This window comes from Misgurnus anguillicaudatus, chromosome 18, assembly GCF_027580225.2.
Source record: "Misgurnus anguillicaudatus chromosome 18, ASM2758022v2, whole genome shotgun sequence".
In the NCBI taxonomy this organism is placed as follows: Eukaryota; Metazoa; Chordata; class Actinopteri; order Cypriniformes; family Cobitidae; genus Misgurnus; species Misgurnus anguillicaudatus.
Genome location: NC_073354.2, coordinates 29,771,508 through 29,797,653, shown reverse-complemented (window position 1 = coordinate 29,797,653; position 26,146 = coordinate 29,771,508). Strand labels below are relative to the sequence as shown.

Below are 26,146 nucleotides of genomic sequence, written 5' to 3'. Positions count from 1 at the left end.
TTTGTGTTTTATTTGTGTATTTACTATAAATGTGTGTCTTCTACAATCATTACCACTTTAAATCGCTGATGATGAGTTCCCATGTTTGCGGTTACTTGTAAAAGGCATATAGTCTCATTTATTTCTGCAGATTCATGTTCAAAATACAAAGTCATGTTTTATGCATTTAGGTGCAATATAATGTCATTTACATCATGATAAGCAATATACAATATACAATATATATCAAGCACTTTGTAATATTGTCCAACATCACTGTCACAAAATGTGGATAAGCCTCTTGGTTTAAAGGGACACTCCACTTTTTTTTTTAAATAGGCTCATTTTCCATGTCCCGTAGTGTTAAACATTTGACTTTTACCATTTAAGAATTCATTCTTTTTGTCTTCGGGTCTGCAGAACCACTTTTAGCATAGCTTAGCACAATCCATTGAAACTGGTTAAACCATTAGCATTGCGCTCAAAAATAACCAAAAAGTTATTTGGATATTTTTCCTATTTAAAACTTGACTCTTCTGTACTTACATTGTGTACGACCGAAAATTAAAAGTTGTGATTTTCTAGGCAGATATGGCTAGGAACTATACTCTCATTCTGGCGTAATAATGAAGGACTTTGCTGCCGTAAAATGGCTGCAGCAGGCGCAATGATATTACACAGCGCCCGAAAATAGCCCCCTTGGGTAACTTTCAATAGCAGGGGACTATTTTCGGGCACTGCATAGCATCATTGCGTAATATCATTTTTGAGCGCAATGCTAATGGTCCAATCAGATCCAATGGATCATGCCAAGCTATGCTAAAACTGGCACCGCCAGACCCGGAAATCAGCTGAATGGATTCCAAAACAATAAAAAACAAATGTTAAACACCAGAGAAGTTGGAAAATGAGCCTATTTTCAAAAAAAGTGGAGTGTCCCTTTAAGTGCTACAAACGTCGTTTCCACCATGTAGCCATAGTGAGAAAAACACACGTTTGCACTTATTATGTCATATGCACTTGTTATTATATGTCACTTATATGTCATGAGAACATTCCATAGTCCCTGTTGGCAAGTATTGAGAGGATGCAACCAAACAAAAAAACTTTCCCTGCTTTGATGAAACACTGATTTACAAGAACAAAGTCAACAATACAGATGCAAACCCTATATTAGCAGAATACTAATTGGCAATAGCAGGATTTGTCGTGTTTTAGTAGCCTAGTAATACAGAGATCAGACTGTTTCTGGTGAAAAGTTGGCATTTGTAATGCTGAGTAAACATTAAAAGGGTGCCAAAACATTACAATTTTATATTGAATTGAAAGATTTGGTTACACACAGTTTAACCCACCCAAAAGGTTATTTGTTATGGGCAGTGTTGAGAGGGCACTGTCATGATGGTTCTTGCATATGGTTCTTTGTTCTGAAATGGCCCAGAGCTGCTGCATACACTCTTAAAAATAAAGGTGCTTCACAATGCCATAGAAGAACCATTTTAGCTGAATGGTTCCATAAAGAACCTTAAATATGCGAAGAACCAAACTGTTTCAAAAAGGTTCTTTAGATTATTTAAAGTATGAAAAATGGTTCTTCTAAGAATCTTTGACTGAATAGTTCTTTGAGGAACCAAAAATGGTTGTTCTATGCGGCAACACTGTGAAGAACCTTTTAAGCACCTTTATTTTTAAGAGTGTATAGCACAACAAACTCCTGTCATATTCTTAAAAATAAAGGTGCAAACAAAGGTTCTTTACAGCGATGCCGCAGAAAAAACACCTTTGGTTCCCCAAAGAACCGTTCACTAGGATTTTAAAGGAAAAATTTATTTCTTACCTTTTTATAGTCTCTTTTTATAGAACTCTTTTTCCTCTAAAGAACCTGTTTTGCAACAGAAGGGTTCTGTGTTAAAGGTTCTTTGTGGAACCACCTAACAAAGAACCTATGAGGAACCTTTATTTCAAGAGTGAAAAATAAAGGTTGCAAATGAAACCAACAAGGCTTGATGCCACACACTCTTTAAAATAAAGGTGCTACAAAGGTTCCTCACAGTGACGCCATAGAAGAACCATTTTTGGTTCCCCCAAAGAACCGTTCTGTAGGATCTTAAAAGAACAATTTCCTTCTTACCTTTTTATAGTCTGTAGAACTCTTTTTCCTCTAAAGAACCTGTTGTGCAACAGAAGGGTTCTGTGTTAAAGGTTCTTTGTGGAACCACCTAACAAAGAACCTAAGAGGAACATTATTTTAAGAGTGAAAAATAAAGGTTGCAAATGAAACCAACAAGGCTGTATGCCACACACTCTTCAAAATAAAAGTGCCACAAAGGTTCCCCACAGTAACGCCATAGAAGAACCATCCTTGGTTCCCCAAAGAACCGTTCTGTAGGATCTTAAAATAACAATTTCTTTCTTACCTTTTTAAAGTCTGTAGAATTATTTTTCCTCTAAAGAACCTGTTGTGCAACAGAAGGGTTCTGTGTTAAAGGTTCTTTGTGGAACCACCTAACAAAGAACCTAAGAGGAACATTATTTTAAGAGTGAAAAATAAAGGTTGCAAATGAAACCAACAAGGCTGGATGCCACACACTCTTTAAAATAAAAGTGCTACAAAGGTTCCTCACAGTGGCGCCATAGAAGAACCATTTTTGGTTCCCTGAATAAACATTCATTCAATGGATCTTAACAGAATCATTTCTTTTTTTGTACCTTTGAATAGTCTAAAGAAACACAAATATCCTTTAGTGAAATAGAAATGGTTCTTTAATGGCATCATGTATTCTTCACAAAATCATCTATGTCCAGGTGCCTTATTAGATAAGGAACCCCGAAGCCAGTACTCTGATCGGCTAAGTAACATTTGAACTTTTTACAATCTCTAAATAGGATACCCAAACAGCAAACTCAAAAACCCACTGGTTCTTGATAAGAAGACGGTTCTCTGCTGAACCTAAAGTGCAGCAAGTCACCATTGTAGAACCTTTATTTTTAAGTACGAGCTTTTAACATGTCAAAGAAAGCAAAGAGTTGGGATTTGAAAGAGTGCATTGAGCTTGATCTGTACTCGCCCACTTGATCTGTCACCATTTAACTACACAACTATTTCCCAACCTCATCTAGATATTTGCGGTTCAGTTCCGCCTGTTCTCTTTGGTTCTCGATCCGTGCCATCTCGATCATGTTCCTCAGCAGGTGGAAGGTGAGATCAATCGAGATCGGAGGGTCGTCGTTTCTTTTGCTAAACTCCACGAGCTCATCCAAGCTGTTGTCCTCGTCCGGCGCGCGCGCGTTCGCCGTGGGAAAGTGCTGAAAGTGCACGAGAGCGCCTGCTTTCTGCGGTCCGAGGTTTCGTTGCAAATATTGAAGGATTTTTTCGCCGACGAGATAGGACATTGCGTCGTCTCCAGCGCTGTTTAATAGCGCGTCGTGTAGTCGGTTGTTGCTGTTGCCGATGCGCAGATCACGCGGTCGACAGATGCTCAGCGGGATGTGAGTGCTCAGTAACACTGAACTGATGAGCAGAACCACAGGCACGGGCTTCATACTGGACCGGACCGGTGTCTGAGAAAACAAAAGGTGTATTATTATAACGCAGTGTAATGCACAATAACACAGCCATACAACTGTAGTATACTTTAGTATTTATTATAGTAAACTGTAGTAAAACTGGATTATGCTGTTTATCAATTAGTAGGCTACTCTTTGTTAATGTATAGCATATATATATAGAAGTCTGTAGTATTTACTATAGTAACTGTAAATGTATATGGCTCAAACATACTAGCATTTAAGATTTTACCACAGTTTACTAAGCGAGTAGAAAGTACGTTCGTTTTTACAAGTGAGATGCCATTAGCCTACTATTATTTTTAGTTAACGTCATCATTCTTTGTAAATAATAAAATACAAATATAAAAATATACTGTATACTGTAATATGCTATCTTTTTAGTAGCTCATTTACTATAGTAAACTGCAGTAAAAGTATATTATTTAGTAACTTTTTCTTAATGTATAGGCTATACGGTATTCTATATGAAGTATTAACTATAATGAATTGATAAACACTGTAGTATAGCCTACTTTGTTTACCAGTGTAACAATATAATATCTAGGAATTTTACTACAGTTTACTTTAGCAAATACTCGGCTATTAGTATTTGTAGTGGGCAGAAATGGGTTAATTAAAAAAAATTATAATTAAAGTTAATGAAATCACAAACAAACAATAGACCATTGAATAACACTCAAGCGTGATCACGGTTTCATCTATAATAATAATAATAGGCTAGTTTAATAATATACTTACAAAAAATATGTAATATTACACTGGAGTTTAATCAACTTTAGTTAAAAAAAACAACAACTTCATACTCCACACTGCAGCTACTTTTAACGATTTTAAGAAATTACTCCAAAGATAATCATCTCTGTATATGAACAACAATGACAAACCTACAAAATAAAAGCCCTTATACTCGAATCTATCAAACCCAGCTTAAATGGCCCGAGTAAAAAAGTTGAAAGCAAGTCATGTAAGGTAACTTACTCGATGGTCTCGTGTTGCTTGTGTTGAGTCTGCAGACAGATGGAGAGGAGCGCCTCGTGCTCAATGGTTATATACATCCAAGATAGCTCCATTGACGTCAGTGGAGGTGCATAAACTGCTTGTAAATGAGCCCATTCTCAAACGAAAGAGTGGAAAAAAGAGCTGATCCAAGGTGAGACTCAAGGTGCAAACGATTCTCTTTAAAGTTTTCAACGAGATAAACTTGATACTAACGCATAAACCACAGCATTAAACAGAACTGATTCTGAAGTAATTGTTAGTGTTTCCTGGTCAAACGGCTTATATCTGACATAAACCTAGTGAAGCGAGCTGCTACTAGATTTCTGCACGGGAGTAGAAAGCAGGGGCTCGCGACGGGGACACGCGATATCTGTCCAAGGTGCTGAACATGTTTTAGGACGCAGCCAAACCCTATTGGCTCAGTCTTATTGATATATATATTACAGAAAAAACACTTCTTTCTGTAGCCTATCGATTTTGTCTGTTTTGGGCAGTGCGATAAGTCAATTCCATTAACGACGTTTGGTGCCCCACATATACAGTAATAAGACCGTAGTACACTACTTTGGTATTAACTATAATAAACTGTAGTAAATTATAGCAAGTTGTGCAGTTTGTAATGTATAGTATAGTATTCTGTAGCATACATGTAGTAACTCAATAAACTGCAGTAAATACTACGTTTTATTACTATTTACTTATATGGTAAAATTCAAAAACAATTTATATATTTACTTATATATATATATATATATATATATATATATATATATATATATATATATATATATATATATATAAGTTGGTGAAAGTTGGTGAAAAGTTGATGTGCACCTTAAAATGAATATTCTGGCATTTTTTTGTTCTAGAAGCCTAATCTTGGTCTTGTTTTAAAGACGACAATTTAAGGTTTGTCACAGAATTGTATTGAGGTGAAAATATTAAACAGAAAAAAAGTGTTATAGCAGTTTACATTTATTTTAATAAATACAATTAATTCAATAAAATATTAATTTTATAAAAAATATAAAAATATATCAAAAAAGTAATAATGTAAACATGAAGCCATTAGTCTCAAGCAGTTGTGATCCAAATTTCAAGTTAAAATCACAAAAAATGAGGTTTGGTTTTACAAACAACGGCCACTAGGTGTCAACGGTTTGCTGCATACTCATGTCACAAATTAATAAATTACTGTCACTGCATTATTTTGTACTGCTAAAACGTTTTGAAATATGAGCTTTCCAATGATACATAGTTTGTAAACATTTTTAAAGATTTATAATAGATTATAGTGTTGTTATGAATATAGACAATTAATATGCATTCCTAAAACTACATTCTGAGAGCTTTCCAGTTTATCAAGATTTTTTGGGTTTAGGGTAGGGGTTTAGTGTTATAAATATAAAGAGCTCCGTTGCAACTCGGTTTTTTATTTTTCAGAAATCTTGTTTTTTGGTTGTGCAGTCCAATTAATATCAATTCATCTGCAGTTGGTTTGTTTTGATTTAAGCCTTCATAACTTAAAAAATACAGCTAAGTAGCACCACAAAACAAAATAATAACATGATAACATAATAATAAACATGTTTTGACAAAAATGTTAAAAACGGAGTTATCTCGTTTTGCAACAAAACTCTTCATATGTAAAAACAAATTGGGTCCACCTGTGGCTGTGTGACATTTTAGAAGCTGACTCTCACTACGTCATAATTTTTCCAAAATGGTGAGGAAATATGTAAATTACACTCTCAGACCTTTCCAATGATATTTAGTTTGTTAAGATTTTTTTGGTTTAGGGTAGTGGTTTAGTGTTATAAATATGTAAAAACAAATTGGGCCTACATTTGGGCCTGTGACATTTTTGAAACTGACTCTCACTCCGTATTTTCTTTACCAAAATGGTGATGATGTATGGAAACTACACTCTTAGAGCTTTCCAGTGATATATAGTTTGTCAAGATTGTTTAAGTTTAGAACAGGGTATTAGTGTTATATACAGTTGAAAGAAAAAGTATGTGAAACCTTTGGTCTTACTTGGATTTCTTCATAAATTGGTCATAAAATGTGTTCTGATCTTCATCTAAGTCACAACAATAGAGAAACACAGTCTGCTTAAACTAATACCACACAAACATTATACGTTTTCATGTTTTTATTGAACACAACATGTAAACATTCATAGTGCAGGGTGGAAAAAGTATGTGAAACCCTAGGCTAATGACTTCTCCAAGAGCTAATTGAAACCAGGAGTCAGCCAACCTGGGGTCCAATCAATGTGATGAGATTGGATGTGTTGATTAAAGCTGCCCTGTCCAATAAAAAACACACACCAGTTTTGAGTTTGCTGTTCTGAAGAAGCATTGTCTGATGTGAACCATGCCTCACACAAAAGAGCTCTCAGAAGACCTACGATCAAGAATTGTTGACTTACATAAAGCTGGAAAGGGCTACAAAAGTATCTCTAAAAGCCTTGATGTCCATGTGTCCACGGTAAGACAGATTGTCTACAAATGGAGAAAGTTCAGCACTGTTGCTACACTCCCTAGGCGTGGTCGTCCTGTAAAGATGACTGCAAGAGCACAGCGCAGAATGCTCAATGAGGTGAAGAAGAATCCTAGAGTGTCAGCTAAAGACTTACAGAAATCTCTGGCACATGCTAACATTTTTGTTGACAAATCTACAATAAGGAAAACATTAAACAAGAATAGACTTCATGGGAGGACACCGCGGAGGAAGCCACTGCTGCACATTTGAAGTTTGCAAAAGAGCACCTGGATGTTCCACACCACTACTGAGAAACATTCTGTTGACAGATGAAACCAAAATTGAGTTGTTTGGAAAGAACACACAACGCTATGTGTGGAGAACAAAAGGCACAGCACACCAACATCAAAACCTCATCCCAACTGTAAAATATGGTGGAGGGGCCATCATGGTTTGGGGCTGCTTTGTTGCCTCAGGCCCTGGATGAATTACTGTCATCGATGGAAAAATGAATTCCAAAGTTTATCAAGACATTTTGCAGGAAAACTTAAGACCATCTGTCCGCCAACTAAAGCTTAACAGAGGATGGACGATGCAACAGGATAACGACCCAAAGCATAGAAGTAAATCAACAACAGAATGGCTTCAACAGAAGAAAATACGCCTTCTAGAGTGGCCCAGTAAGAGTCCTGACCTCAACCCGATTGAGATGCTGTGGCATGACCTCAAGAGAGCGATTCACAGCAGACATCCCAAAGAATATTGCTGAACTGAAACACTTTTGTAAAGAGGAATGGTCCAAAATTTCTCCTGACCGTTGTGCAGGTCAGATCTGCAACTATAGGAAACTGTTGGTTGAGGTTATTGCTGCCAAAGGAGGGTCAACCAGTTATTAAACCCAAAGGTTCACATACATTTTCCACCCTGCACCATGAATGCTCACATGCTGTGCTCAACAAAAACACGAAAATGTATAATGTTTGTGCGGTATTAGTTTAAGCAGACTGTGTTTCTCTATTGTTGTGACTTACATGAAGATCAGAACACATTTTATGACCAATTTATGAAGAAATCTAAGTAAGCCCAAAGGGTCCACATACTTTTTCTTTCAACTGTATATATATATATGTGTGTGTGTGTGTGTGTGTGTGTGTGTGTGTGTGTGTGTGTGTGTGTGTAAAAACAAATTGGTTCCACCTGTGGCTGTGTGACATTTTAGAAACTAACTCTCACTACATCATGATTTTCCCAAAATGGTGATGAAATATGAAAATTTTCACTATGTCATATTCCTTTCCCAAAATCCTGATGATAAATGAAAACTACAGTCTTTGAGCTTTCAAACGATATATAGTTTGTCATGGATTGGATAAGAATTCACATCCAAAACACTGAAGTAAACGTAGGCGTCCCGCTGGTGGGACAGTGACATTTAGCAGGATATAAATGTTTTGAAGCACACTATCTTCATAAATGAATCAATTACTCTCCCTACATAATTTATTTTATAAAACACAGTTGAAATGTCTATTCTAAAGGCTTAGACCTTTCCAACGATATATGGTTTGTAGTGATACATTAAAATTTACATCAACAATATTGAGGTAAACTTAGGTGTCCCGCAGACGGGACGGCGGCTTAACAGGATTGCTGTTTTAGACAACATTTATGCATTTGGCAGACGCTATTCAAAGTGAAGTATAATGTAATGCCCTTTCAGTTGAGCTACAAGTACACTTGTTTTCTATTTCATGCACTGCAGTATGGCTGTGTGGTTTGTTTGTGAAGAGCAAATTAAATTTTTCTCTATATTGCCAAATGGCCTGATTGATAGTCAAACTACATAGTAAGAAAGTTGTAAAAATGTTTACCAGCCCATTTCAAGTTTAAATCAAAACAATTTACAGCTCAGTAACAGTACTGATATTTCTATATTAACTAATGTTTGTACATGTGTAAATGTCTGCCATACTTCAAATAAGAATGCATTGTGATACTTCAGATGTGTACAGAGAAAAATAGCCAGATGCAGAAGTTTAGTCACTGTTGACTGTTTCTGGACGATATTCAATTCCATTGAGTGATAAAGCGTTAGTTGGACACTGAGATATGCCTTCAAAAATCCTTTTAAACTTTCAAAAATGCGAATTGCGTCACATTCCTGATGGAGGGATTGGGGGCAATCCTAAACTGCTGCTCAATAAGTGTGAAGTGATTCAAGTTCTTATTATTGGCATCTGCTGGATGGTTAGCAGACACACTGTAGTTATCTATTGACAGCTTTGTCCACTCAAAAGCTTGGCAGTTTTGAAGCTGTTAATTGCAGTCAAGCTGAGAAACAGCCACCCCGAAATCCTACCAGCAAGGGCAGCAAAGAGCAGCGCCTATTAGTTGTACAATGTGCTAGATAATAACAATAAAGCCAAGTTTTCAATCCCAGCTGTTTTCTTTGAAATATTAACACGATCAATATCACTGCTATAGTCTGTACATTTTGGAAAGTTAATGGGTTAACTAAATTACCGCTACACACACAAAACACATCACGTTCCTCAATGTAATCACTGTGACATACAATAAAATAATATATTTATATATAATGCTTGAAAGTAGTGCGTCATGAAACACAATGCCTCCTGCCTTATTCAAAAGAACAACAAAAATCTGTCAAGTTGATATTGCTAAACCATCTTGTAAATCAATTTATTATCAAGACATAATTATAGATAAAAATGTATACAATTAATATGCATGATGAATATACAGAATCCATTATTTCACAGGTTAATAAAATACAAGTCTAATTTACATTTTGTGTCATTTTTGACCTTTGTCTGTAATTCAATCTGTAAGCTGCAACTAAATTTATATGATGACGATAACTTCAAAAACAAACTAGAAAACAGCAGCATGTTCCCATGTGTGAGGTAGTAAATCTCATAACATCTTATTGGCTTTCCAAGAGAGGTAAGAATTCCAGACAACAGCCACGATCTGAACAACAGCCAACCTGTAAAAAGCAAGGCTGCATATTAAAAAAAAATCACATATGTGACCCTGTCTGTGAAATAGTCTAATGATGAGATGAGGAGCATCAATTTTTGACATGGGCTAGGATATCAAGGTCATATTTTGACACAATGTTCTTTATATTATGTAGGATGATATTCAGTAAAATCACAAAAAATGACTTTAGCTGGGTTTTCACAGACTGAGTCACATATTTACTATGATGTTACAATTTGTTATGATGCAAATGTCACCCTGACCCACAAAACCAGCCATAAGGGTCACTTATTTAAAATTGATATTTATTCCATTGATGTATGGTTTGTAAGAATAGGATAGGAATAGGAAAATCTGAAAGAAATCGCCCTTAATGTTGTCCAAATTAAATACATTTTTGATATATTTACAAATTTAAATATCTTAAAGAGCACGTACATTTATTTTCTTGGACTACAACAAACACATGGATTGTAAGCAACAGTTTACTTCCTGGGATTGGTGATGTAGACAAGACCGACATTATCATAATTCCTCCTGCTTCAGACTCACAGCATGTAAGTTAACTCCTGTTAGCACTGCGCCGAATCTTTCAAACATGGTAAGGAGCTCACATTTCCAGCTGACGTCGGATGTATTCAGACCAATCACAACGTACAGATTAGCTGGCCAATCAAGAACAAAGAGCTTTTCAAATTTGTGCGTTTTAGGAAGAGAGTGAGATCTGGAACTAAAAAATGTACGGTATGTGGAAAATAATGTTTTTTTAACCATAAACCACACAAACACATTGGGCTCTATCATACACCCGGTGCAATGCAGTGCAATGCGCGACGCAAGTGTCTTTTGCTAGTTTCAACCCTGCACAATTGTAATTTTCACGCTTAGCGCCACATTGTTTAAATAGCAAATGCATTTGCGCCCCCTTTTGCGCCCATGGGCTTTCTGGTCTGAAAACTAGGTGTGTTCATGCGCATTGTTGGCGTGTTGCTATTTTGAGGCAACTAAAATAGACTACGCCATTGACCAACTAAAACCTGTCAATGGCGCAATATGTTTTTTGTTATTTAAGAGCGCAGTAAATTATGCGCCTATAAACGGGACGACAACGCGGGTGTGCTTATCACATAGCCTACATGAATGCGCAGCAGCACAAAAACGCTTTTAAATATGAAAGATTAAAGGATTGAATGTAAAATATTATTATTGAGTCTCTTGGACATAAATGAGGACTAATTATGAGACGTTTGAAAGCGCAATTAGAGCTGCTTCACCTGCAGCCTGGTAAGTAAATAAAAGCTTTGCTTTAAACAAATGCATCTATTTTTAAATGTTTTTAAATGCTACCTTACAGATTTATTGTATATGATGATTCTGTACCTGTGGATATGATGAGATGAGAAACATTTTAAGTAATGCTTTGTAAAAAACCCATGGCGCTGTTCTAGTGCTGAAACGCTTTGGCTCTCCGGGCGTTTGTAAATGTTTTATCTCTTGTTTGTATTTTTAGAGTACAAATCTGTTCTTGCATATTTGCTAATTATTTTATGAGATTACAATTAAAAGCCTGCTATTTGTACTTCTATGACTGAAAGAAAACGGCTTTTAAAGGTTTTAATCCCAAAAAATTTAATTTCAATAAAAATGAAAACAAATTTTTTTTTACATTATTCTTAAACTGGTGGTCTTTTTCCTACGCTTACAAAGTCCGTCATCGAAATAGGGATTAGACATAGCGCCAGCGCAACTGACTTTTAAAGAGGATGAGAGATAAGACTCTCATTGGTTTATTGCACGTTACGCCTAAAACACACCCATTACTCATTAGGAAAATATGAACAACCCTTTTCGACCGTGCGCTCGGCGCACAAAACCATTTTTCCCGTCGTTAAATTAGCAAAAGTGACATCGGACACGCCCATTTAGATGTTGTGCTGTGCGCTTTAGACAATGCGCTTATATCGTTAAAATAGAGCCCATTGTATTATACCAAATTCACAAAATAATGTTGTTTTTTAGCAATGAAAAAGGTGCACTTTTGATATGCAACATAATATGATTCACAATAGTCTCCGGGTGATAGATAAACAAATAGACAGGATGACATAAGTAAATCCCAATGTTCAAATGTATGGGCCAAAAACAGTAACATCAAAGTACTAAACACTGTTGTGCCTAATTAAAACTATTTTTTTTTGGCACACTTTTACTTTTATGTCCCTTGTTTAATGATGTTGTGCTTCGCACTTTTTCCATTGACGTCTTTAAATCTTCCAGCCTTGTTGAATTAGTACCCCAATGGAATGCGAACTGGAACTCGTAATTACCACTTGACGTTTGAGGCTAAAAGGTAGAATAAAAAGATTTACCTGTGGTGAAGAGGGACGAAATAAAAATTGGCGATCTGCACTGGTGGCCAAAGCTGGAGAAATTGAGAAAATAGATGCATTAAACATAACGCTGCCGTTTGTATCAAAAGCATACAAAATGTGTCCCAATTTGTGAAAATCCCAGTTGAAGTCCTTGTGATTAATTATTTCCAATAAAATCATCATCATGTAAAGAACATTCTGTGAAAATATAACCTTGATTTTTTAAATATTGACTGAGTAAGGTCATGTCAAAGACTGAAATTAAAGTAAAATCAAACGACGATGCTCCTCATTTCATTTTTGAGATTATAAGACTTTAACCTGGATTTCACAGGAAGACAGGAAGAGTCACAAATAGTGTTAAGTACACCATGACTTACATAATAATTGGAGATCAAGGCATCTGTGTAGTCCTGTTGGGTTATAGAAAGAAAAGCATTGAAGAAAAATCTCCGTATGAGTGGTTGTAATTACTTTGTCTTTTTCTGTCACCGAGACACAAAAGGACTCATTATACTTGTTCATTCACATCTTCTTCAATGTCTTCCTCATTCATGACTAATGTAGTTGTTACCTGACCCAGCCTGAGGGTCTGCCCTCACCGGTTACCTTCACACTGTAAAAGCTTCATGTCTCAGCCAAACACCCACCTCGCCCTTCTGTCTTATAAAAATCAAGTTATGTGAAACACCAGGCCCCTTTCCTCTGTTAGTAAAGGTCATCTTGAGTGTGTAAAAAAGCTATATCAGAAACTTGTACTATTTGTTTATGCTTTAACAGTTTCTAATTAAGAGCGAACAAGGCATTCGCCACCTGGGTTGAGCCCACCGCAGGGCTGAGACGTCATTATATTGTTCCCCCCCCCAAAATTGACGTCACAGGATTTTAGCCCCCCGAGGAACAGGCTTTTAATTTTTGAAGCATTTTCAACGTACAAAGAAACAGAAACACAACAGGGACGCAAACGTGGCAGAATTTCTCATAGTCTTTAGAAGTGAGCTACATCAAAGCCTACCGAATCCTAATGCTCACAGGTATAAAGCATCAAGCAATTGTTAACAATCAAAACAGAGATCGAGAACATCCCTGAAGGTCTTTGTCCATCACTTCATTATAATAGTGATATCAGGTTATGATGAGAACAGTAATGATCGGATAAGTTGTTTGTTTTAGTCTTGTTTTTGTCACAGGCTAATACACACTTAACCTTTCAATTCAATATCAACAGGTTTGGATTTCCACTCGATGGCTCTTTAATCTGGTGTCATTCTGTAGAGTCAGCGGGGATATGGGATTAAAGTGACTTCACAAACAAAGTAAGATTCACAAATCGTTTTGCGTAACTGCAATCTTCTAACCACATACTGAATGGTAATTAAAGCCCTGGGTCCATCGCACAGCTTTGCAAAGCATAGTTCATATAACTCATACACGTGCACTGACGTTCGACGCATGAGCATTGCGTCTATTTGCAATCCCTCTCGAGGCCTAACTACATACTACATGGAAACTGCGTCACGTGCACTGTACGCGGACCCTTGCGGACACGTAAAAAAATTGACAGTTATTCAGCCTTTAGGTAAAATGGGTCCAGATCAAACCTGCCCCGAGCGTGATACATACCAGATTGGAGTCAGGCAATGGCCTCTAGCGCTGAAAAGCTCAGATACCAATGCCGCTAGATGCCAACTTTGCCAAAAATTAGATAATGATATTTAAATAATGCACTCGGCACATAGTATACAATCATTAAATACTTTCTATTAAAATTCACTTAATCCTGGCCTCAGGCCATTCAGAAACATTGGCTTGCTGGCAGAATAAGAGTCTGATGAAAATGCTTATTTATATGCAGATGTAATTAAACGGTTGTAAAAATCGAAACTGTATTATGCTGTGTGTGTGTCATGTGTGTGTCTGGGGCGCCACCCAAATGACTGTGTATGTAGGTCAGTTAACTTGTTAAAAGCATGTGACTTGAGGCTGAGCTCTAATTGGCTTGTTTAAGATCTTCCTTGGGGCGCAGCATTGTGCGCCCCAAAGCTTCCTACTTCACTGTAAGTGAATGTTTTTTATGTTTTTTACCTCATGTGATTGAACCGTTCTCAGAGTCTCATAACCACGTTGCAAATTGTCATGTAACTGCTAGTTACATTACTGATCAGTGGAAGCAAGTGAAATATCTCGAGATGAAAGAAAATAGATTTTATCCTTACAAAAATCACCCTTTACAAGGCATTCAGTTGAAGAATAAATTAAGAATTAAGGAGCTTGGACAAGATCGACCAGCAGGAGTCAAGTGATACTGGTCGAGCTTACACTGTTTGCTTTTCCAGCACATATGTCAAACAGAGTTGGATAGCTGGATACGATGTAAGTCATGCCTTTTATTGATTTCCCCATTTGCTGTTTCAAAGTCTGTGTGATAGACTGCGTAAAAGTTTGTGGCGCATTTTCTTTGACGGAATATTTTTTAGTAGGAAAAATTACAAATGTAAAAGTAATTTTGTCAGATTGCACTTACAACTAAATGTGTCTAAATGTTATTTCTAGTCGTGGTATTTTACCTAATGCAGATTATGCAGCACTGTGCGGCTAATTTATGTGAAGTTCTGCGAGAGTGAAAATACTCAAATACTCTCTAAACTCTCACGCGATACTTCGATGTCATACGCTGATAGGTCTGCGCAGTTCTGCTAAAGTTAAACACTACAGTGTAATGAAAGAGAGCAAGATCTCCAGAACAAAAGTGAAACTGTAACAAGACGTCACCTGTCTGAGGTAAAATCTAATGACAATCTGCATTAATCTGCCTTCATGCTTCTATTACACAAGATGGTTTCAGATACCACAGTGTCATGAGTTAAGTTCAATTCAGATTTTTTTACACGTTTGTTTATATTTGAATCGCAGCAGTATTTTGTGATTTGTTGATATTTGACTGTTCCGCACAAAGTTCCCGTGTTTTATCGCCTCCGCTGTCACTGTGAGAAAAAACATTAATTCATCTGCTTCATGTGATGTTAAACATATAAAGTGATGCATGATCTCTGTGTTTATCTGTTCTCTTCACAAATAAATAAACACATTTTGACTTGTATGCTCGTATTGTTCTTACAATTACAAATGAACAAGTGAACGAAAACAATTATTATCATTATGAAATGATAAATAATAATTGACTATGACTGAATTTTTACAATCCTGTTTATCAAAAAAAGAGAGATTGAAAAAGTCTAATGCAACCTCTGGTGTGTGTGTGTTTGTGTGTGAATGATTACCCTGATTAGTTCATTACTGATAATAAACCCACATTATACTAAAAAAACACAGATTCATAGTACATTTATTTCATGCTTTAACAGTTGACTTAAACAGTAACATTTTCAGCATTTTAGCTAATTAGTAATAATACAATGTCAGCTGATTAATGGCTATATTTACAGTTCTGCATTACTACAGTAAAAGTCTGATTTGAGTTTGTTTGCATGTATTTTATTCAAACCGACTATTTTGCATCTAAATAAAGTGCATTGCACACAGCTCGATTACGATTTAAAAATAGCATATCAAAATGTCTTTGCATGTGAATCAAAATCTAGTCACTCCTGTGACCAGCAGGTGCAAACCCATATTAAAACAGTTGTATGTTTTAATTGATTTAGAGTGATATTGTTTAAGTTGACTCGCAGAGTATCATTTAACTATCTACACTTCACCAATGTTGTTTTTAGTGATTGGTTTTCACCTCACCTTTCTTTTGCACAGGTTGTTTGGGCTAATGAGCGCATTTATCATTAGCTTTCTGTCTTTTCTGGCATTTAGGTGACTGACCTTTCAGTCTCATTTTAACCCAGCCACCTTCCCTACATCAATAATTGATGGTGCCAAGTCGGAGAGCAATGCTGTGTCAACCGCTATTCCTACAAGCCCATGAGTCACTCTCTTCATTGGTCCTGCCTGTCCATTCCTCCATCTTTCCATCAGTGGAAATACCCTCTTATTATAAGAAACCAATAAGGGTCGGTGTTGTGAGGAGGACAGAGAGAAGGTTGACGGCTAAACTACAGAAAAACCAATGGGGCACTTTGGCATGGGAACTTCTCACCTGAGCATTGTTGTAGCATTACCTGGATATAACATGGCTCATTATCTCTCCTTTAAAGGGACACTCCAATTTTTTTTAAAAATATGCTCACTTTCCAGATCCCCTAGAGGTAAAGTTTGATTTTTACAGTTTTGGAATCCATTCAGCTGATCTCCGGGTCTGGCGCTATCACTTTTGGCATAGCTTAGCACAATCCATTGAATCTGATTAGACCATTAGCATTGCACTCAAAAATAACCAAAGAGTTTAGATATTTGTCCTATTTAAAACTTGACTCTTTTGTAGTTACATCGTGTATTAAGACCGACTGAAAATTAAAAGTTGCAATTTTTTTATGCCGATATGGCTAGGAACTATATAATGATATTTTGCAGCACCCGAAAATAGTCCCCTTGGTAACTTTCAATAACAGGGGACTATTTTCGGGCATTGCCTAATATCATTATATAGCATTATATACCTAACCATATCGGCATAAAAATTCGCAACTTTTAATTTTCCGTCGTTCTTAGTACACAATGTAACTACAGAAGAAACCAGTTTTAAACAGGAAAAATATTGAAACTCTTTGGTTATTTTTAAGCACAATGCTAAATGGTCTAATCAGATTCAATGGATTATACTAAGCTATGTTACCGCCAAACCCATATACTGGCTGAATGGATTCCAAAACGGTAAAAATCAAACAAATTTTACTAAGGATGCACTGAAAATCTGCAAATAGAAGGAGGTCTATAATTATACCTGGAGAAAGCGATTTGTAAACACTACTCTTCATATCTCAATGGCTGGCAATGGCTGTCACCTTTACTCATGGGACCACTGAACCTTTTGAGCCAATGACACGATCTATAAAATCATGTGACTAATCGCTCTGAAGCCTCAGGACAATGACATCACACTGACGAGCAACAGCCCCAAGTCCTACTGAGCTGTGACATCTAAAAAAGGCTGCAGGCAGAAAATGCATCACATGCTTTTTAAAGTGATCAAGGAGTTGCTATAATATTTGTAAATTACTGTTTGCAAGAAACTATTCATGCTACTGTTGAGCTGACCTGCTTTTATATCAGAAAATTATGGCCACGCGCAAATGCCAATGCTAACAAGCCAAACTTTGACTCACAGGTTGTAAATCAAGAAAGGTAATTCTAATTAAATGCTAATATTTATGATGCATGCTAAACTGACCCTCTTGAGCTTGGTTACATTTTCTTCCACAGTCAGTCCATTCAGAGCTCCGGATATTCCCAGGAAAGCACCCAAAAAACATGGAGCAAAGCACACCTGTGAAGATACAGAAGATCCTGTCAGATCAGATTAGAGGACACCTAATGGGTCATACACACCAAACACGAGTTCAACGATTTGCGTGAGTAGATTACATACAAAGTCAATGCAAATACGCGTTCAGACGTGTCCTCGTGCGGGGCGATGCGAATGACGCGATATGGGCGGCGCATTTGCCATGAAAAAATGCGCTTTTCGCCTCAAACGCGACTTTGCCCAAGATGAAAATATTTAACTCGAGCGAAAAATTCGCATGACACGAAGTTAAATCTCGCGAGTAATCTAGAGCGAGTAACCCGATGCCCCGCGTTTGGTGTGTACGTAGCATAACACTGATCCCAGAAATATTTTCATTCATTTGTACATAAAAATTTACTGTACATAGTTAAATACCTGCAGTAATGTTCTTAATAAATACTGTTATACATCCAATCCAATCCTGCACTGAAGTCACATTGGATAAAAGCATCTGCCAAATAAGTAATGTAAATGCAATACATTGTCTAATTGTTCATTTTTACACTACTGGTTTACATTTTCACATCTGATAAAAAATGCCTGCCACAGATATCAAGAAGACACAAAAAGATTGATCCATGCATTTATTATGAGCACACTAGATCACTGGGATGCTTTTCTGTCTGGTTTTATAAAGGATGGGACGTCCCAGATATTTATCATAGAATCATCATTGAAAATAAGTTGACAAGCATCTAAAACATTACAGGAAGTGCATTCTGTACGTTTAAGGGGCTTTTTACACCTGGTCACTTCATGTGTTTTTTTCTGATCGGAAAGCTATAAAAAGGCCAGGTGTAAATGCTCCCGAAACGTTTTCGAGATGGATTTAAATCCAATTGCTCAAACCACTTCAGGAGGTGTTGTCGTCAAACAAACAAAAACGACATGCTTATTGCTATATGGAGTGATGACAGCGGGTAAAAAAAGATTTCTAGAACCAATAAAAGAGTCCAATGACAAACTTGAATGATATTAAACAAAGAAATAAAACTTTGAGAGAGTTTTTTGAACGCTTTTCCCGTCATAGACCTGTATGTTAAATCATTGCGCAGTCACTCTCCTACTGCTCTGTACCGCGCGATTGAGCTCATGCCGAGCAAGGAGACGCATGTCCCCTGCCCAACATACAGTAAGTGCTGCCTTTTGTTGCATAAATGTCGTCTTAAGTTTTTTAAGGCGGAGTAATGAATAGTGTATTTGCATTTTCCGCAGGAGTAGAAGATTGGATTCATATCCGTTTTGCCAAGACGCATTTCTGTGGATCAATTCAATTCAAGCTTGTTAATTGAATAGACCGCCTATGTGAACTTGAGATATACATAGCCGTCATCTCCATAACACAACATTTCACATTCACAGATGAAAGCAGCTGCGCACACTTTCTCTGTGATTGTTTGAGCTCTAAACAGGAAGTAAAAAAGTGGGTCTCTAAAAATAGCTTTAAAATCTCTTTTTGGTGAATGAATGTGGTCTGTCACCGTAAGCGCTGTTGTTTGGGTTTAATCCGGTGATGGGGAGAGAGCCTTCATCCTGCACATTCATCCCAACAATCATGTAAACAATGAATTATGCAAACCCTCAGTCTATCAGGGGATGGATTACTTGACGCGCATGACGGGATACCCAGAAGCGATAAAGCATGTAGCGACAGCAATAAATAGCAGCTTGTATATCTCCATACTCCCAACAAACAATGAGCTTTAAGGACAACTCTATGGCTCTATTCGTTCAAGACAAAAAAGAAATTTTGATATGAACTGAACACTTGAGATCTGCCATGGGCGTATATTATATTTTTGGTCGTCCTGTCAGTTTTATTGATGCTATAGAAGTGTTGTCAGGATATCACAGGCTGAATGGAGAGCAATTGGATGATGCAAGAAAGATACCTGTGATGAGTGCTGCGTAGGGCGGCTTGATTATGGGAAAAAGCATAATCCAGATTATTTTAGTAAATCATAATTTTGATTGTTTAACATGATTACTTAATGAATGTAATCGAAATGTGCAAAATTTTAAAATTCGAAAAACGATTATTTGCACAGCCCTAGTGCTGTGGCTTAAGCTTGGACTATAGTCCGTTTTCTTTCGCTTACGGGAAAAGGCTTGCAAAGCGTAGTTGATTTGACTCCTCTGCGCACACAGACATTCGACGCATGCACATTGCAATACCTCTCCTGGTCTACATATGCCCTGTCCCAAATGACACACTCCACACTTTGATGACATCATGTAGTGCAGACCTTAAGTAGCCTTGACGCGAGTCCACGAGGGTGCACCTGAGTTGTATTTTGGGACAAACTTGAGCGTCACGCTGGAAATAGGAAGAGAAGTTGCCCATCGGTGTGAACTCCACCGCATCAAGGGTACAAAGGGGGTGCTGATGAGCACACTTCAAAGCGTAAAAATGACAAATGGGACACCCTATGGACTCGTAGACTAAGTGGCACGCGCAATTTAAGGCCACGAGACCGAAAGTCTACATAAAGTGCGCCATACTTGCATACTCGCATTTGTGACCTACAGGCTGAAGTATGGTCCATTCGGGCAGTGTGTGTAAAAATTTACTTTAGGCTTTAGGGTATCAGGCCATCATGCATACAGTAAACCACTAAGCCATGGCTCTCAACAAGACTCCTAGTGAGTAGTGATGCACCGATGCATCGGCCGCCGATATTTATCGGCCGATTTTTGATGAATTTGAAACCATCGGCATATCGGCAATAGCACGAGAAAGGCCGATACCGATTGTTTATTAATTAACCGCATAAAGGCAATGACTTGCATGTCTGTTGTTCAATTAAAATGATTTAATGTTTGGGTGTGCACTAGGACTGTTCCGAATACCATTTGAGCTTCGAAGCTCTAGTAGAAATCAAATCAAATATTCAAAGCTTCGGAAGGAGGAGCTGAACATATTTTTCTCTTTAATAAAGGCAGGAATCTGTGTGTGTATGTAGCGGCGTGCCTGTCACGCGTGCTGCGAGAACAGCATTAGTGAAACAAAACACCAGCAATACTTTTAATAAGGTAGCCTAACATTTTTCTAACAAACAAACACTCCCGTATCAGAAATTAGAAGCATAGTAATTATTTATTACGTAAAGGGTAACTTAGGCCATTTAAATAAAACAACGTAAATAAATGAACGAATTAATGAAGTTCAACAAACTGTAATAAAACGGTAGCATACTTTCAAAATCAAGTTTATTTACTAACACTTACACCATCCAATATGTTTTTTCATCAGTAAACCAATAAAGAAGATATTTTGCAGAAACCCCAGTGCTCCGTCATGCAAGTCAACCGATCCGCCACTTTAAGCATATATATCTAATACAAAAGTAATCCCCCATAACTCCGTGTGACATATTGACGTCTTGTGAAGCAAATCAATCCGTTTTTGCAAGAAACTGAACGTTATTTACAACACTATTAGCGTGAATGCCAAAGCAGGAAGCGCGCTTTCTGTTTGAGGCGATCTCTTCTTCTACTGGCTGCGTTTGATGGCTGTTGGCTATGGATGTTGATCTCTCTGCGCCACCTATAGAGCTGGAGCGTGAAGCGCACTTCCTGCTTGGCAAAAGCTCTGCATTAACGGTGTAAAATATATATATATTCGAATCTCAAAACTGAAAATCAAATGTCAACCAATGGAACGAATATTCGAACATTCTGGTCCAGCCCTAGTGTGCACTATACTTAAGCACAGACAGAAAACCTTTGTTGAGCTGACTCAAATGTCTTGGACAATAAAAAAAACAGACTGCACTTTAGTGGGGCAAGAAGCCCAACTTTTTTTGAAGTAGCAATATTTATACTCTGTTTAAAGAAATAGCACTGGCATTATTTATGTTTATTAAAGAAATCCATTATATGTAAAAATAAATTGTTAATGTTGTTAATAAAAGAAATGCTGAATAGCAAAAACCACCTTTGAAGGTTGTCATGTTGTCTTATTATATTTGTTTTAGCTTAATTTGTGCCTCTTAGTATGTTGGTCAGTTGAATGTTAATTAGATACTATCCATGTTCAGTAAAAATAATTTGATGCAGAAATAAACTAGCTAATAGAACAACTGTATAGTGTTGTAAAGTGTTTAATATCGGTATCGGCATCGGTATCGGCCAGAAGTTGTCTGTTTAAATCGGTATCGGTATCGGCCCAAAAAAATCCTATCGGTGCATCCCTACTAGTGAGGTTCTAAAACCTAATGAGCTACCAAAGTAGGCAACATTCTAAGGGGGCGTGCACACCAAAGCTTTTACGCCCGCGGCCGGTTCATGTTTTTAATTGTTTCCAATGGAAGCTCTGCATTTTTCAAAAAAGCCAGCAGCTAGCGGTTTTCTTTCACACTGAAAACCGTATTCGACTGAAAAGCTCCGCTCGTCAATGTCAGTTCTCACACGGCCGTCCAATCACAGTGGAGGAGGGGCGGGACAGTACCACAGCAACCAACCCGCTCACAGCTGAAGTATCAGAGCTTCCAAAGCGCTCAGGTGAAGAAAGCTGGCACTCAGCTGAAAAACAGCTGGCATTCAGCGTCCTCCAGGCGTTTCAGCCGCATTTAAAAGTTTACTCTTGGCTGTTTCTAATGGGGCATACACACCAAACGCAAGTTCAACGATTTGCGTGAGTACATACAAAGTCAATGTAAATATGCATTTAGACGCGTCCTCGCGCAGGGCGATGCGAATGACGCGATATGGGCGGCGCGTTTGCCGCAAAAACACGCGCTATTCGCCTTAAACTCGTCTTTGCCAAAGCTGAAAATATTCAACTCAAGCGAAAAATTCGCATGACACGAAGTTAAATCCCGCAAGTAATCTAGAGCAGGTAACGCGATGCGCTGCGTTTGGTGTGTACGTAGCATAAGCATTAAGTGATTTCTAAGAAATGTGTATATCACCCTGAAATGCTGCCAGGGTTCGAAACAGCATGTAAGCATGAAATTATAAGCTACCTGTCTGGGTATAGGTGAAGTTAAAATATTAATATTTGCAATTTAATACTTTGTTTTGACTTAAATTGGTTGTGAGACTGTTAAAGAGCACCTATTTCATTGCTAAAAAACAATGTTATTTTGTGTATTGTGTATAATACAATGTGTTTGCATGGTTTATGGTTCAAAAAACTATTTTCCAAATACAGTGCATTTTTGAAGCTCCAGATTTCACCCTCTTCATGAAATGCACGGATTTGAAAAGGTCTGTGTCCCTGATTGGCCAGCTAATCTATACGTTGTGATTGGCCTAAATACCTCTGATGTCAGCCGGAAATGTGACGCTCCTTGAAAGATTCGCTCACAATGCAATGCTAACAGGAGTTAACTTACAGTCTAAGTCCGAAGCGGGGGGAATTATGATAATGTCGGTCTTGTCTACATCACCAATCCCAGGAAGTAAACTGTTGCCAACCATCCGTGTGTTTGTTGTAGCCCAACAAAGGAGATTTACGTTGGAGACGACAACTCGCGTCATAGTTTACTTTGGGGTTTGTACCTTTTGCATATCGTTAACATGTACTAATACAAATTTCCACACCAAAGAAAATGAAAAATTGTGAATCGGACAACAGGTCCCCTTTAAACACTTTTCTATGTCTCTATTACACATCTGTAAGTGCATATGGCTCACCTGGTCGAAGAGCATTTTCTTTAGGGCTGCACTTTTAGTGCCACCTGTGACAAGTTTATCCAGCACTTTATACCAGCTACCCACTACTGGACCCTGCAAAACACACACAACACAACTATACGTTTTAAACCACATGTGTGCAGAGCAGAACCAATAATAACCAATTCTTTAAACAAGTGTAGGATATTGAGGTCGTGACAGTGGTTACATTTATGTGTGGCTGTGAAAATAGCAGGCTGTCATTATCTCCAATCCTCTGAATTAATGAGCTTTACTTTTGTTTCCCAATGTGGTTTCAGTCTGGGCCCGATTAGCAAAATGATCGATAATTCTGTCAAACAGTGTCGTCTGGAGGTTTGTCAACAAAGACAATTGAATGCTTCAGTAAATCTCTCTTTTAATGCAATTATCATTTTGACATTAATTAGTATCATTCGACATACAACAACGTCGGAACGGTCCTCTTCCTCCACACTTGTAAACACTGGGGCGTAGTTTCGCATACGTCATCCGTGACCTCTTGACGTGATGACGTATTACGTGAGGTCGTGCTGGCACGTCACACGACCAGAGGAAGACGAGAAGTTGTGGTTTAAAACTGCATATTTTTTATTTTTTTTGCCAAAAATGACAATCGTTTCGCTAGATAAGATCCTTATGCCTCGTTTGGGATTGTTTAGAGTCCTTCGAAACTGGAATTTTAAACTCCATTAAAATGAGAAAAATCCTGGAATGTTTTCCTCACAAACCCATAATTTCTTCTGGACTGAACAAAGAAAGACATTAACATTTTGGATGACATAGTGGTGAGTAAATTATCTTTTTTAAGCAAATTGGCTAATCCTTTAAGTATACACATATCATAAATATGCAAATTAGTCCTTAGCTGCCTCTACTCAATCGCACCAGCTAGGATCATAGATATGAAAATGCTAATTAGATCCCGCCATAACTTAATCACACCAACTCAGACCATAGATATATATGTACATAGATGCTACATTAGGCAGTTACAGACACATAGCTCCTAAGTCCGGTTTTCCAATGCATACGTTTGTGGCACACATTTTTTCACTGCATGTGTGAGCACCTTCAGTCCCCTTGGATAAGAACACAGCCTAAACAGCTAAAAGGAGATTAGCACTTTAACATTAGAAATACAATATAATTACAGCTGTACTTTGTAGACTGAAATTCTGACACAGTTCTGGCAGGTTAAGTTCTGACCTGTGGCTCATCCTTTTGTTCTATCAGTGGTGAAACAGATTTTGAATGATGTTTAAAAGGCTAAATTCAAGTGCGGTCAGGCCTGTGAAAGCTTTGATTCATATAAGCCATTTGCAGATTAGACCTCAAGTCAAGTGGACAGAAGTACTGCATTAGTGCTTTAACAGAGAGAGTGAACAACCAAAAGAAAGCAAGACGTTTAGTTGTTGTGTCAATACTTTATGTCAATCATTTTGATCAGCGTTTTATTTTATCGCCGTTCCAACAAATGGCACACAATATATTTTGTGTTAATGATCTTTTACACAAGAAATTATTATGTATAATATTCAGTAACTATTTTTATGATATGATGTAAATCAGTTTAAGTTTCCCTGTATTCACTTTTTCCACTCCAGCGTTTTTTTTAAATAAAGTTTCCAGCCAGCGCCAGCATTTTTTATGATTTTCACAAAAGTTTAATGCTTTCCAGAATATTTTCTTTTTCAATATACATTCATCTAAAGGATTATTAGGAACACTAGTTCAATTTCTCATTAATGCAATTATCTAATCAACCAATCACATGGCAGTTGCTTCAATGCATTTAGGGGTGTGGTCTTGGTTAAGACAATCTCCTGAACTCCAAACTGAATGTCAGAATGGGAAAGAAAGGTGATTTAAGCAATTTTGAGCATGGCTCTTGGTGCCAGACGGGCCGATCTGAGTATTTCACAATCTGCTTAGTTGCTGGGATTTTTACGCACAACCATTTCTAGGGTTTAAAAAGAATGGTGTGAAAGGGAAAAACATCCAGTATGCGGCAGTCCTGTGGGCAAAATGCATTGTTGATGCTAAAGGTCAGAGGAGAATGGGCCGACTGATTCAAGCTGATAGAAGAGCAACTTTGACTGAAATAACCACTCGTTACAACTGAGGTATGCAGCAAAGCATTTGTGAAGCCACAACACGCACAACCTTGAGGCGGATGGCCTACAACAGCAGAAGACCCCACCTGGTACCACTCATCTCCAAAACAAATAGGAAAAAGAGGCTACAATTTGCACAAGCTCACCAAAATTGGACAGTTGAAGGCTGGAAAAATGTTGCGTGGTCTGATGAGTCAAACATTGTTTCTGACCATGTCCGTCCCTTTATGACCACCATGTACACATCCTCTGACGGCTACTTCCAGCAGGATAATCCACCATGTCACAAAGCTCGAATCATATCATATTGATTTCATATTCATGACAATGAGTTCACTGTACTAAAATGGCCCCCACAGTCACCAGATCTCAACCCAATAGAGCATCTTTGGGATGTGGTGGAACGGGAGCTTCGTGCCCTGGATGTGCATCCCACAAATCTCCATCAACTGCAAGATGCTATCCTATCAATATGGGCCAACATTTCTAGAGAATGCTTTCAGCACCTTGTTGAATCAATGCCACGTAGAATTAAGGCAGTT

General features: G+C 37.6%; 2 protein-coding genes across 3 annotated transcripts in view; both read right to left on the bottom strand.

Moving 5' to 3' along the window:
- Positions 1 to 131: 131 nt before the first annotated feature.
- Positions 132 to 5,275, bottom strand: uts1 (urotensin 1). The gene is made up of 2 exons (XM_073856272.1): positions 4,528 to 5,275; positions 132 to 3,540 (listed from the first exon to the last, which is right to left on the bottom strand). Exon 2 carries the CDS (start codon positions 3,520 to 3,522, stop codon positions 3,079 to 3,081), a length of 444 nt encoding a protein of 147 aa, XP_073712373.1. The 5' UTR covers positions 3,523 to 3,540; positions 4,528 to 5,275; the 3' UTR covers positions 132 to 3,078.
- Positions 5,276 to 9,707: 4,432 nt separating this feature from the next.
- The window catches only part of mpv17 (mitochondrial inner membrane protein MPV17), a 30,658-nt gene continuing 14,219 nt past the window's right edge, over positions 9,708 to 26,146 (bottom strand). Inside the window, exons 4-8 of one of the 2 annotated variants that reach the window (XM_055185595.2) lie at positions 23,470 to 23,562; positions 17,713 to 17,808; positions 12,794 to 12,826; positions 12,411 to 12,463; positions 9,708 to 10,045 (exon numbers count right to left, since the gene is read on the bottom strand). In XM_055185595.2, coding sequence (XP_055041570.1) covers positions 9,973 to 10,045; positions 12,411 to 12,463; positions 12,794 to 12,826; positions 17,713 to 17,808; positions 23,470 to 23,562 — 348 coding nt within the window. In that variant the 3' untranslated portion in view covers positions 9,708 to 9,972. The remainder of the gene's footprint in view (positions 10,046 to 12,410; positions 12,464 to 12,793; positions 12,827 to 17,712; positions 17,809 to 23,469; positions 23,563 to 26,146) is intronic. The other variant, XM_055185596.2, reaches the window with a different exon arrangement.